Source organism: Fundulus heteroclitus, unplaced genomic scaffold, assembly GCF_011125445.2.
Source record: "Fundulus heteroclitus isolate FHET01 unplaced genomic scaffold, MU-UCD_Fhet_4.1 scaffold_36, whole genome shotgun sequence".
In the NCBI taxonomy this organism is placed as follows: Eukaryota; Metazoa; Chordata; class Actinopteri; order Cyprinodontiformes; family Fundulidae; genus Fundulus; species Fundulus heteroclitus.
Window position 1 is genome coordinate 2,311,441 of NW_023396770.1, and position 14,657 is coordinate 2,326,097.

The window sequence follows — 14,657 nt, forward strand, 5'->3', positions numbered from 1 at the left end:
CGGCACAGATTCTCCTGTCCTGAAGTGTCAGTCCTCCGGTGAAGATGAGGTCCAGTTTGTTCCTGGTGGCGGTGCTGGTGTGTGGTCTGGTCGGTGCTCAGCCGGGGGGGCTGCCTGAGAGGGTGGAGAAACTGGAGAGCGACTACGGCGTGTTGGGTCGGTCCACATGGTCTTTAGCAGAGTTTAGTTGTTCTGTTGGACCCGTAGGGTTTCTCTAACTAACTTCTGACCTCCTGCAGTTAAATCCCGGGTGGCGTTTTCCGCTGCGCTGGTCGACGCCAACGAGTGGACCACCCAGGGCCCGTTTGAAGCCGATAAGACTCTGGAGTTCAAGAGGGTGATCACAAACGTCGGCGACGGATACGACCCACAGACAGGTAGGACTCACCTGGACAGATCAGGACGGCAGAGGTTCGTTCTCTCAGCACAACATAATGGTTTTATGGACGTTTGCATGAACTGCATAGAACCGCCTGATTCTTAAAGGTGCATAGCCCGTTATTTAACATTATTTTTATTGATACGTCAGCAGCTCACTCTGGCTGCATTCAAAGTTTTTATGAAAGACTATCACGTCCTGCTGGCGTATTAGTTATTATTTTGGTGTTTTACTTTTTTGATTTTGCTCAGTTTGGTAATAAATAAAGCATTTAGTGTTTATTTACAATTTTAACGTTAGTACATACTGAGCATGTGCAGCAGGGGTTAAAACAAATAAGCGGCTAACAGCTATTAGCATCTCCCAGTGAAACAATGCAGAAAGGTCCAAGATCCAGTTAAAAAAATGCAAAAATATACGATTCTAAGAGGGAAAAGCCTGGAATGTCTCTGGGAATCCAGTCTGAACGTTGGTGTTTACTAAAGCTAAACCTGCCGAGGCTCAGATGTGACGCAGAGTTGACTGATGTGAGTAAATGTTCTGATATGAGGCTCTTAAAGCTCCTGTAGATCGTTTTTTAATTAATAACGTTGGTCGCCATCACGCTGAACTGCTGCTTTACTGTGAGGCGTTGCAGAGAGACAGGCTCAGTCCGGCATTATTGATTCATTTATTATTTAAGCAAACCGGCGTTATGATAGTTCTGCGATACTGTCACTAGATGGCGCCACCCCTGTTTATATCTGGTCACCGCGCCTGAGAGCAAATGATTTTTCAGCTCAAAAAGGACCATCAAAACTTTATCAAGACGGAGGCTTGGTGTAAAAAACCTTATTTTATCATGATGAAACAGCTTTTTAATTTTTTTTTATAAACATATCACGTGGCTGTGTACCTTTAAGCCACTATGACTCTCTGGCAGAACATTATGACCACCCAACATAATTTTAATTTGTTTTGCTTGTTGAGGATCAGAAAGTTTTGCATCTCTAACGACCGTTGGTCTTGAAGGCTAAATAAGGATTGATAATAATAACAATAATAATAAAAATAATATGTACTGACTTGATAGTTTGGACCGGTTTGCTCTAAGAGTCACTGGATCAGCAGTAGCTCCTACAAAACTCCCGCAGCAATTTAAATTATGTTTAAAAGTCTGCTTCATCTTGAATAAAACTAGATAATCTGACGTCCTTTTGTTGTTTTTACTGAAAATCTTTGGATGCATAAAGTGAGAGTGCACCACCAGAACTACAGGCCCTGATTCTGGTCCATTCTTCTCCTTTGCCTGCAGGTTTCTTCACCGCCCCCGCTAAAGGACTCTACTACATCCAGGTCACCGGAGTAGCCGGTCCCACTGGCCAACTGAACGCCGGATTAAAGAAAAACGGCGATAACATTTTTGCGATCTACCAGAAAGCAGGAACCCAGGCCGCTGCCTCCAACGGTGTGGTTCTGGCCCTGGAGGCGGGTGACCGGCTCTGTGTCCAGCTCTGGGCGGGTCAGACCATCGCAGACCAGGGTCGGCTCAGCACCTTCACCGGCTTCCTGGTCTTCCCCATGTAGGAGGAGATAAAGGGGGGCTTTCAGATCGTCATCCTGAACCCTGAGAGATGTCTGGGTCAAAGCCGGGAATCAATGAAGCAGCAACATCTCTGCAGGAGGTCCTGGACGAGGCCACCTGTTAGATGAATGTCAAGTTAAGAGCATTGATGATTAAAGATAAAAAACTGCAGACTCTGTGGAAAAAATAAACACCTGCAAGCCATCTGCCTCTTGTTTTCTGCAAATCTGGTGGGTTCCTGACACGTTTTAGGTTCTCAGTCTTTCAAAAGTTGAGTCATGAGACCAATCAGAGATTAATTTAACATACTGAGTTATGATCTCAACCCTGTTCAAAGCAAACAGCAGCTCTATGCCTTCTGCAGATTGTTTCCTTTGGGTCATTGAGTCATTCAGTTATCAGGAAGCCTCACAGTCAAAACTGTTAACGACCAATCATTCATTAGAGATACAGAGATAATCAATCAGAGGCGTCTAGTGTTGGTGATGGAAAAACCCAACCAAGAATTTATAGAGAAGCCCTGAAAGGAGAGAGAAAAATCTAGATAACATTTTTTTAGTTCTGCCCTAAAAGGCAAGTGAAAAAATATATAAATATAAAAATATTGTTTCTCAGTTTTTTTCTTGTAATACTTAATTTTGCCACTAGAGGCAGTGATGTAAAAGCACAGTAGCAGAAAGAGCAGCCTTGATGTTGTCCTTTGTCCTGCAAATATCCTTCATCACCACAGTAGTAAAGTCTATATTGCTCATAAATATACAAGCTTTATATGGTGCTAACAAACAAACAGTTTTTGTTCCTTCATTGTATTTTATTGGAGCAACAACTGATATTTCACCACCAGGCAGTGTCTAGGCACTGTTTGTAGACCAAAACAAAATAATATGTGCAACAAACACATATACTATACTATATAATATACCTCGCTCCAAGCAGCCACCCAGCCCCTCCTCCCCTTCTCACGCGTCACCTTCTATGCGCATATTTATAAAGGAGAAAAACACTGAAAAACATTCTCACCTTTCAGAGGAACATTTCAAGTGAAGAAGTGTTATAAGAATTATTATTCTGAAGTCACTATGGCCTCACACCACTCGGACAGAGGAGGCCTGGAGACCTGATGTCTGTGTATAAGATCTGTTTTCTGATTGCAAGGCCAAATGCTGCAGCTGCTGAGGGATACTGATTGTTTACGATAGACTGTCTTTGTTATGTCTCAAACCAAGGCCACGGTGCAGTATTAGGGGAAGCCCGAAAAGCGAGGCAGGCAGAGACAGGGCAGAGAGATGACCGCAGCGGAACCGTGGGGTGCGATTACTTTCCATCTATGTGAATCTCTGCTCTGTTTCTCAATAAAAGTGCTGGAACGTTATACCACCGTCTCGTCATTTAGTAAAGATGGGAACTCAGTTACTATTGTTTAGAATTCCACCCAAAACTCCCATAACAATTTGGCGTCACGAACAGGATCTCCGACCGACGAGCCGGGGAGTCCGGGGACAGGAGCTGCTTTGGCCGGCCCGGAGAGGTTATCCGGCCTCTGGTACCCCGAATGGATTTTCAAGGGATGTGGAGGAGCTCCTGGTCTCGGAGCGTCTCTGGGCGTCGGCGCGAAGATCCGAACCTTTCTTTCATGAGACGGTAAGGGGATTATTTTCCAGCTCTTTTAAAAACAAACGCAATTGGTCAAAAATGCTTGCAAGCTTTTAAATTTTAAACCCCATTTTAAAGTATACCTCAAAAAAATTTTAAATTTAAAACTGTAAACCTAATAGGTAGTAAAAGTAAAAGCCGGTAGAAATAATGAATTATATTTAATCCTTAAGGCAAATAAAACAGGCTTCGCAATACCAAACGGTGATTAAGGTTTAAACATTAAACTTAAATTCAAAATTTAATTAAAATACGTTTTCAGCTGAAATGCGGACTCTCATGCTGGGAGAAGGATGGGCAGAATGATTTTCACCTGGAGAACGGGTGACCGGCTGAGCAGTTTGCAGCTGGTCCATTAAAGTCCTCTTGTCTTGGTTTTGTGCAAGAGGCTGTCCACTTCTGTTGTGGATGAAAGCGGCAGGGATGCTTAAGTCCTTGACTGTTGCGAAGACGTTCGCAGCTTTGATAAGTGGGGACCCCGACCATTATACCAAAAAGCCGACCATCAGATGTGAGGCCTTTCATTTTTAGTTGGTCGATCGTGCTAAGGACGAGTAGAAAATAATAATAAAAACACAAAAAAAGGATAAAATAAATAAAAACAAACAAAAAAAAAAGTCCTGATGCAGAAGAGTCCGTGTAATGGGTAAAGGGCAGAGTTTCTCAGGGTCAAGCCTAGCCCCAGGGTGGGAGGTTCGATTTCATGCTGAAAAAAGTAGGGGCCCAGAAGCATGACATGCATAAATGATTTGAAATGATTTGATTAAACATGCAGATTTCTCACATAGGGGTTATTATTATTACTATTATTTTATTTTATTGCAGTACTGCTACTAAATAATAAAAATAAAATTAAGAGAAAAAAGAAAAGCGAAAATTGAATAAAATGAATAAAAACAGAAAACGGAAACGAAACTAAAAAGGCGTTGCACCGGGGAAGCGTTTACGTGGGGACCGATTAGGCACTTCCGTTGTGGATAAAATTGGTCTAAACTGCTAATAGCGACGTATAACTTTCAAAAATGGGTAAGCGTCCAAGTGTCTGCGAGACACAGAGTTGTATCCTTGCGGGACTGAAGCGTAAAACCGCGTGTGGACGAAGCATCGGGGGGTCGTAACCAGAGCACGCTCTCCACCTTTTAAACTAAGCGGGAACTTAACGCGTTGAAAACCTCTTTCGGCGTTGGTGTTTAAAAATTATGAAAAACATAGAACTATTTAAGATGGTGAAAAAGCAGGCCTGCCCGTGTTTGTCTGTCTGAATGTCATCGTTTGTATGTAACTGTACGTATGTATGTATCTATGTAACTAAACGTTCATCTGTGTGAATTAATTCGGGGTAAAAGTAATGTTCATGGTTTCAGAATGTTCATTTGTTTTGGGAGAACTGCAGCTCCGTAATTCAAATGACATTTTAAGCATGGACTATGTTAACAATAGAGGTACAGTAAAAGAGAGATTTAAATAACAAAGTTTGTTTTTTAACATTAAATATCAGGACCAAATTAAATTGATACACGGAGAGATTAACATGGCTTGAACGGAAATATTTCAGCTTTGTTAGAAATTGGAAATAAGCTTTACATAAGCTTGTTAAGTATACTGTTTTACAAATTTAGGCTGAGTTCCTATCACTTGTTTTTTAGCCCTAAAGTAATTTAAAATTACTGAGATCTCATTGCTTATAATAATAATGATTCATCACAAACCAGTCCAGTTGAAAGAAGTTTAGATATACAAGATTTTTGATTCAAATAGATGAGGGAAAACTGTGCTTTGAACAAACTGTATGGAACTAAATATGGTTGCTTTTCTAAGGGTTTTCTATTCATTTATTTTATTTCTTTTTACTTGGGATTTGAATGCAACTAATGAGAAATTTTGAAAAGCGTCAAAATATCAGAAGGCCACGTTACACGCGTCAGTTACAAAATCATCTGATGTTATTAGTTATGCTGAACTGAGGTGAACCTCAGAGAGACAGTATAACCTGAGAAGGACAATAGATATGATAAACAAATCTGACCATGATTTAAACATCTGAATGTTTATGGCGAGGCTGGGTCTGTGTGTTCTGGCCTGGGGCACGAAAACTATGTCAGAGGGGAAAAAATAAAATAAAGCCAGCTTCTGAAGGGTTAAATTCTAATTCTAATCTTGGTTTGTTTTGGGTAGCCTTCTCAATGTGCGGAATTATGGGGGAAACTCTTATCATTTATAGAGAAACACTAGAAGCTCAAAAACTAAAAGGGAACAATCATTGCTTTAAAGTTGGAACCTTTAAAGGTGGAACCAGAGGGACGACAAGGTGGTCCCACATGTCATCTGACACCTTACACTGACTGTAAAGGGTTCTGGGTTTTCAGGGTTGCTGAAAACAGAAAGCTTCAGAGAACCTTAACCCTTCCTGACCAGGCACTCAGAATACATAGATCATAGATCAGATTGCAGAGGCCTAGACAAATAGGAACGCAGAGACGCGTTCATCCAACAACTTCTTAATCAAAGTCCTTAATCCTCAGTTTAAGAAGATAAATAAATAAATAATCACAATGTACACAATGTAAGGTTTACTTTATTTTAGGATTAATTTGGGAACTAATTCTGATTTGCTTAAGTAGCTTTGGTTGTTCAACAATGTTAGAACATTTTCAAAAAACTCCTGTTCTCTCCTGCTCTCTGCTTTGTTTTGTGTTGTAGAACCTTGGCATCCTTGAACAGTAACAGCATGGTATAAATATTTTTGTCTTTTCTGTGCAGAACAGCACCTCACTTAAAAAAAAAAGTAGAGAGAGAGGGAAAAGCTTTCACATGGAAAGCCTTTCTTTTCCTCAGTTGGGTTTTCAAAATAATTGGGAAATGACATGAAACGAATATGTTGATGAAATTATGTTGCAGATAACTTCAACTGTCAGACAACAACAGTTAAGACACACATTAAAAGCATTCTGTTAAGAATTATTATGAATTTACTGCATATACATTTGAACTTAAAGATTACTATTTTAATTAATAATTAAATTGCAGAATTCTGAAAGCTAAATAATTGTGCACAGAAATATCTTGAATGTGAAAGTGCTTGGAGGATGTTTTAATAAATGACACATGAAAGGGGTTTTGATAAGAACACTAATTACACCTTGTTTCTGTTCTCCAGTGGAAACAAGGACTCGTGTCTGCAGACCATCTTCACAAAGTGTTTTATTAGAGAGAAATGCAAAATAAAATGCTCAGTGCCCATCCAGAACTGAACGCTTATTACCATCCAGCTCAATCGTCCAGCCTGCGAGGGGGAACCAAGAAGAGGACTGGGGATGAAGAAGCCAGAGAACTCTGATTCCTTATTCTTCAACGGGAGGAAGAGACCCTAAGTGCGATTAGATTATTTTCTGCCTTGTGCCTGAATGGCCTGAAGGTTTCCTTAACTTTGCGTTCTTGACGTTTAGAACTCTTTTCATATTCTGTTGCTGTTTGTTTAACTGCTCTGTTCCACTGACTCACATGTTTGATTTTTTTGTGTTATGAGTAGGGCTGGGCAAGTTAACGCGTTAATTTCGCGTTAATTCATTAGACTATTAACGGCGATATTTATTTTATCGCGCATTAACGCATGTTGCTCACATGCTTTCAGTCAGTGTCAGTCAGCAGGCGCGCTGACTGCAGAGCACTGTCACGGCAGCACTCTCCCGCTCCCCCTCCCCTCTCGTACATGGCTCAGCGGCACCAGCCAATCAGCACGCAGGCTCAGCCTGGCCCGCCCACTCAGCTCTCACACAAACTTAATACACAAACAGCTGAGAGAGACCGCAGCAGCGGAAAAACATGAACAGAGGAAGTAGCACCGTTTGGCTTTATTTTAATACCGTAAATGAAATCAAGCTGTATGTTTTGTAAAAAGCCGGTTCATTTCAGTGGAAACACAACAAATTTATCTAAGCACGTGAAAAAACATGAAAACGTCGAGCCCCAGAAACGGAGAGAGGAGACGAAACTTCTCTCACTGCCCCGACAGACCCACAGACGTCTCTGACTGAGGCGTTTCAGTCCTCCATGGAACATCCAGGTAGATCAGTGGATGGATGGATGGATGGATGGATGTTACTGGAGCCCACACATAACATGTAATTAAGACCTTGAAAGAACCCAGTACATATATTAAAAAGTGTTATTTAAGATAAGATAACATTAGCTAATCCTTTTTTTATCCCACGACGGGGAAATTTATAGGATTAAAGCAACAGGCAGGTGCACACAACACAGACAAAATTACATAAGGATTGAAATATATAAGAGGTGGATTAGCGAAAAAACACTGAACATAACATTATTATTATTATTATTATTATTATTATTATTATTTAATTGTAATAATAAAATAAAAACCACAAAACCCAAAAGGTCAACAGTTTCATGATACATCAAGCTTAGGGACTGGCTAATATACAGCAGGTCAAAAAAGACCATATTTTGGCTGCAGTGCTTGCTGTTCTCTTATGAAGAAAAGATCAAGTAGTGCACTAAATTCAATAGATGGGTTGAAAATATCCAGTATAAAATAAGTGCTACAAATGTTACAACAATTTTGTTAATATGGCAGCAGAACATTAAAATAAAAGTGCTCTTTACACTACTTTTGAATTCATTCTTGGAGTTTGTAAATACAATGCGATTAATCGCGATTAATCACGATTAATCAGGGCGATTAATCGCGATTAAATATTTTAATCGTTGCCCAGCCCTAGTTATGAGATCTACACTTTAATATTACATCATGTTGATCAATATGGTTTTATGGTAAAAAATGGAAACTGTTTGCTTCAGACACACAAGGATCTATGGTTTATGCACCTTTTGATTTGATATAGGAAGAACCAGGATCGGATTGGCTCTAAAGATCCTTTAATATTAGCTGGTAATGATAACACATAGATTCAATACAGGGTTTTCAGGCTCAGATTGGCCGAGAGCAGATCTCCCTGGGAGGGGGGCCTTGCCAGTTTTTACTGCCCCCTAGGGGTAGCTTTTTCTGGGGTTCCCCTGCCCGCACTGAACCTCTCCTGCCTTTGCTCCTGGTGTTGTAAGTTTGGAGTGGTGGATTATTGTCCATCGTAGGGGTGAGTGGAGAAAGGAGTAGGAGGGTATTCAGGGTGGGTCAGAGTAGACGGATTCGACCTTGGTTACTGAACAGGTTTAGCTTACCATAGTCTAATGTAATTTTAAAATAATGTGCGCATAGGTACCTAAAACAGGCTTTACCTAATTAGATGAATCCTAAATTGTGGACAAAAGCTAAATCTTTGATCTTGTGTGTTAAAGCTCTATGAAGCATTCATGTTGATCTGTATTAAAAGTTCCAGCACTACCCGGTTCCAACACGGGAACCCTTTGGGTCCCACTTTACGAGTTTACAGAAATGGTTCCTCTGTGCTTTGTTCACATTTTCAAGTGATGGGTCATCTTGTTTTGACTTGATGCTGACGACGCCATCATCAAAAAAAAAGAGAGGAATGTTATAAGAATTATTATTCTGAAGTCACTATGGCCTCACACCACTCGGACAGAGGAGGCCTGGAGACCTGATGTCTGTGTATAAGATCCACTGTTTTCTGATTGCAAGGCCAAATGCTGCAGCTGCTGAGGGATACTGATTGTTTACGATAGACTGTCTTTGTTTTGTCTCATGGGAAGGCCACGGTGCAGTATTAGGGGAAGCCCGAAAAGCGAGGCAGGCAGAGACAGGGCAGACAGAGACCGCAGCGGAACCGTGGGGTGCGATTACTTTCCATCTATGTGAATCTCTGCTCTGTTTCTCAATAAAAGTGCTGGAACGTTATACCACCGTCTCATCATTTAGTAAAGATGGGAACTCAGTTACTATTGTTTAGAATTTCACCCAAAACTCCCATAACAAGAAGTAAGTAACTCATAACTTTATAAAGCTGTTAGCAAGAGAACATTTTGATCTGCTGGGGTGCTCTCAGCCATGTTGCTCCAACGCTGCACTGCTCTGACAATGGTATTTTAGGGCTGGGAGGGGCAGCTGTTCATGTGCACGTACACCACGGTCCAGCCCAGCTATGTAAATAAGAGACTGGAGAAGGTCATACCATAGTCCATCTGAAATATTACCTTTAGTGCTTCACATCAATATATTTTAGTTCTTTCTATGTAAAATACTGACATTTTGCTCATTGCTCCTTTGATTCTTCGAATCCAGGACTATTCATTTGAAGAAAACAGCTGTCAGTGATTTTACGTCAGTGCCTCTAGTGGCAAAACAAAGTATTACAGGAACAAACAGAAAATTTGGCCTTTCAAAGAAACATTTTTTACTTGCCTTTCAGGGTTTTCGTAGTTTTAGGCTGACCTGGGGTCAGTTTTCTGTCTACAGAGAGGGTAAAATTATTTATCCCCTCATGAAGAATTTTTTAAATTAAAAAATGTGTCTCGTCAACTGAGCAAATACCTTTAAGCCCCGCCCATTCTGCCTTCACAAAGGTCCTTCAGACCAGATGATCCTCCTCATGGACCTTTGTCTTCAGTTCACCCTAAAGCTTGAGCAGTTAGGGCTTTGTGTCGGCCAGCTGATGAAGACCCTTTGGGGTTTTTAGAGTGATATGTTCACCAGCAGCAACAGACCAACTTTTACTGCTGAAATCTTAAGATTTCCTTCTCTCTTTGTGATTCCTTCTATGAGCCCATAATGCCCATTTTCAGAGAGATTTATTCATCCCCACAGCATAATACTGCTAACACCGTGTTTCAAAGTGGAGCTAAGCAATGTCCCAGTGGTCAAAATGCTCCAGTTTTGCCCCTCTGACCAAAGTAGATTCTTCCAGTTTCCAGAATGTATTTCCAGATTTCTCCTAGTTTACATCAGTCTGGCTGAAAGCTGTCTTGCTGTCCTTTCCTCTGTTAATCGTCTTCTTTCAGCCTACAACCCCTGATGTGACTGAGTCAATTATCAGCATCTAGGAAGTCGCTCTGGACTCTTCAGAGACGCCTCTCACCAGATTTCTTTCAGACGTCCTGGAAATCTTACCTTTCCCACCCAGTCAGGTTTCTTTCGTGCCGAGTGGCTCTCTGAATTTCCTGATGATGTTTCTCCCTCCACTTGGAAACAATGTGATGACTTCAGTCATTTAGTCGTTCTTCTGCTTCGTGATGCTTTCTGGAGAAAACTGGCATGATTAGAAAATGTTAGAAACAGGCCACTGATGTTTTCTAAGATTAAGGCAATAATCAGATGTTGCTGGAACTATAGGTAAAGAAAAACAAAGTAGAGTTTATTAATAGGTTATAAAAGGAGGTCACTTTAGAATAGAAACAGCCTTTCTGCAGTTAAACACGGCGGAGGTCGTATCATGCTGTGGGTCAGCGGCTTTTACTAGAAAGATATGCAGTAAAACTCACTATTCACCCTTTAAATTTCACCCATTCCATCTTAGATAATATCTGACTGAATAGGATTGAAGTAAATAAAGATTCAGTGATCACAGACTAAAGTATTATGGGATGGACAGAGAATCAGGCGAGCTCCAGTCCTTCTGGCAACATGCACAGACGTTTAACCCTTCCAGGTTAATTAAAGCCACTGAAGTGTATCAAACCTCTCCAACGGATTAATCATCTTTATTTCTCTGATCATGGCCGCCATTTTCAGGCTAAGAGCCGCTCTCAGTCACGCCTTCTTCCCTCTAAAGGATAAAAGAATTTAAAGCTATCTTTTAACACTTTCTAACAGTTTGTAGGTGGTTTTAAGGTTGATGAGTAAGAAATAAAAGTCTGCTGAGCTTTTTAAGACCATAAATGTACCAGAATTAGACTGTTTGTAATCTAAAATTAAAAAGACAGCATATATTAAGGTGGTTCGCCCGGATCTTTATTTCCATTTGCTCTCAGAAACCAACTTTGGCCGCTCAGCCTTCACATAAAAAGGGCTTCTGGTGCCATGGCAACCGGCATGAAATATCTTTTAATTGACTCGTTTGTTGTTCTCAGGAGGAAGAGGAGGGAAACAGTCCGTTTCCTCCTCCTCCTCTTCAGGCTCTTTGTCTCTGCTGTTTGTCACCTGACCTCCTCCACATAGAAACCTGAAACTCCATTCACCTCATCCATGTTTACAGCTCTGACACAAAAGCTGCATGTAGAGATAAATTTATAATCTGGAACAGGTTGAGGTTTGCTATTGTCTCCCCACAAGACCAACATCGGTGGCAAGAAATGTTCTTTTTGTGAAACATTGTTTTTCCTGCTGCATCTCCTACCTAATGGGCAAAAAGTGGGACTTTTTAAAATTATTTTAAAAGTCTGAACTTTAGAAATCAGCATTTGCATACTGAAGATTTTAGCAGAATGTTGGAGGACAGTCATGCAGCCCTTCTGCTCTGGGCTGAAATTGTAGCGTCCCTTTAACCTGCAGTTACTTTCCCAAACCCCCAACCCATAATTTGGGTTGGGGGATCAAACCTGATCATGGAGATAGTCTCCATGCCTGGTGCTTGATATTATGCACCTTTGTCCATGAAAGTAGTTTGAACATCTGATTTAGATTATATAGAGGGGTGGGGAATACAGTTCACAATATATGTCTTTTTTTAAATTTGGCCAAATTGTAGACCCATTTGCATGTGAGATACCTGAACTCTCATGCTACCCTTTCCTCCTTGACTAAAGGTGAGCCTTTATCAGTTTCCCAAAATCATCCTTTACCCATACTAGCCCCCAGATCTACTGGACGGATGCACTGGACTGTAAGACTTCGGTCTGTCTTACAGTGGATTTGGAGAAGCTTCTCACTGAAGAAACTCTGTTGTTTTATGACAATCTGATGAAGAGGACGCCATAATGTTCATCATTTATGAACAATTCTCCCATTTAAAATCATCTCCAGAGGTTCTGGAGCAGTCCCCAGAACAGAGCCGGCTTTTTTTATTGAAGAAGCTCAGCAAGCTTTCTTTAAGTCAGTTGCATCTGATGCTGCCCTGATATATAATAAAGAGATAAAAAGAGATAACATTACACAGCAGAAAGGATCTGCAGCATCTTGCTACAAACGTTGTTGCTCCTATAAGCTTCTTCAAGATGTTCGGTCTGCTCTGCCCCTTCCTGTAGACGCTATACTCAAATGATCTTTAGACTGCTTTATGTCAGGGAACGTGTGACGGTAAGATTGACCTATCAGGACAGAATGAGCGATAGACTGATCTTTGGTTCACAGGACAAGATAAAATGATATATAAAATAGAACCTTTGGCCACGCCATGGCTATACGTGACTCACATACTCCTTTAAAATGTATGTAACTTAGATACTCATTTGCCAGTTAATGCTCCACGTCATATTTTGTTTATCAGAACCTCTGGTTTATATTTCATATAATTTTCCAAAAAAGTTTTGAAGACTAAAAAGATTGCAGCCTCCATTGAAACAGCAAAATGGGTTAGGGTCGGAAAAACTACTAAACAAAATATTATCTTCACTTCCTGACATAATATTATGAAAGCATTTTGCATACTTTTGCTAGAAATGTCATAAAAATAGAAAAGGATTGCAGATCCCGTCTTTAATTGTTGAATTTCCCTCTTTAAGTAAGGCAGATGGATATAGAGTAAATGGAATGCACCCCGCTTTCCACCCTGGAGAACACTAATAAATAAGAGATTGTCCACCTTACGTGGACAAAGATTATAAATATATTATGCATACGTTTTGCTAGTGATGTCATCAAAATTCATTGAACTGCAATGTTTTTATTAAATATTGATTTTTATAAAGTAACTGGCTGCATTTTTTCTGAGACGCCCTGAAATCATCGGTGAAACTGATAAAGGAAAGGTTATCTACCTTCCATAACATCCATACTTCTCACTAGAAATGTCATCAAAATGCATATAAACACAGATGTTTTGCTTAAATGTTTTCTTTTCCACAGGCAATCGCCAGCCATGTTTTTTTTTTTTTTTTGCTTAGGAAAGCTTGATAGTCACGTGACCTGGTTGTAAGCCAATAATAAAGGCCAAATAAAACATAAGCCTGACACGCACCGAGGAGCTAAATTGTTTTTCCCCCATGGACCAACGTGGATATTACACGTTTTTCAGTGACACTGGGTTATTGCTAGCAGGATAAAGTAAAAAATAAGTAATTGTCGTCTCTATCAGTCTCTATATAAGCACGCTGATGGAAAATTGGGTGGAAGGAAAAAGTGTGATAGAAGCAGATGCATAACTGAGTTCTTCTAGAGCCACCACAGACAGACGTGTCCACCATGTGAGCAACAAGTCTCACTCACCTGGTGCTGAAGATCATCCATGTAAGCAAAGAGATTTCCACTAAAAGTTCTTCCAGTTTTGGACATTTTAGACATTTCTCCTGTCAGTGTGTCAAACTATGTGACTTTGTGATGTTTTGACATTTATAAGAGCAACACCTTTTGGAAGACTGAGTTTTAAGATCATCTGCAGCAGAAATCTTTTTATGAATAACGACTCCGTCACGTTCAGGGTTGAAGTATTTTCTGAGATCGGATGAGAACTGAAAAAAAATACAGAATCTACGTTTTATTATAGGATTTCATGTCCATCCATCCTTTTAATTGACATGTAGAGTTTTGTTTTTCAAACTCACCAGTGAACATCATCTTATTCTAAATGGAGACGTTACTGGATGACTTTAATTATTTTTCACCTCCAGACAGCAGTGAAGCAGTGAAGCAGGCAGCTGCAGCTCATTAACATAATAAATGTATTTTTCACTTCAAAAAGTTAATTGAAAAATGAATTCAGAGAAACACAAGCATCAAACAAAAGACCTGGAAGCTCGCCAGCTTAATGAGTCTTTCTATAATTTCATGCTGTGTCTCCAGCATCACTCCTCTTCCTCCTCCTCCTCCTCCTCCTCCTCCTCCTCGATGTGTTTTTAATTAAGACAAACGGCTGCTGGATGTTTAAACTAAAATGACACTTTCATTGTTTGATTTGGAAAGGAGCTGCTTTGAGGATCTCAGCCGTCGTTTCTTGCAGCTTAAAAGCCGACTGCAGCTGCAGAAACACAGTTCTT

At 40.4% G+C, this 14,657-nt stretch overlaps 1 protein-coding gene across 1 annotated transcript; it reads left to right on the forward strand.

Annotated features, from left to right (window-relative positions):
* Positions 1–2,147, forward strand: LOC105918922 (complement C1q-like protein 2). The gene is made up of 3 exons (XM_012854106.3): positions 1–156; positions 240–377; positions 1,674–2,147. Exons 1-3 carry the CDS (start codon positions 45–47, stop codon positions 1,943–1,945), a joined length of 522 nt encoding a protein of 173 aa, XP_012709560.2. The 5' UTR covers positions 1–44; the 3' UTR covers positions 1,946–2,147.
* The last annotated feature ends 12,510 nt before the right edge of the window (positions 2,148–14,657 follow it).

Coding starts and splice junctions, on each gene's coding strand:
- LOC105918922 (XM_012854106.3), top strand. CDS start 45: ATGAGGTCCAGTTTGTTCCTGGTGGCGGTGCTGGTGTGTGGTCTGGTC. Junction 157..239: donor GAGCGACTACGGCGTGTTGG/GTCGGTCCACAT, acceptor GACCTCCTGCAG/TTAAATCCCGGGTGGCGTTT. Junction 378..1,673: donor CGGATACGACCCACAGACAG/GTAGGACTCACC, acceptor CTTTGCCTGCAG/GTTTCTTCACCGCCCCCGCT.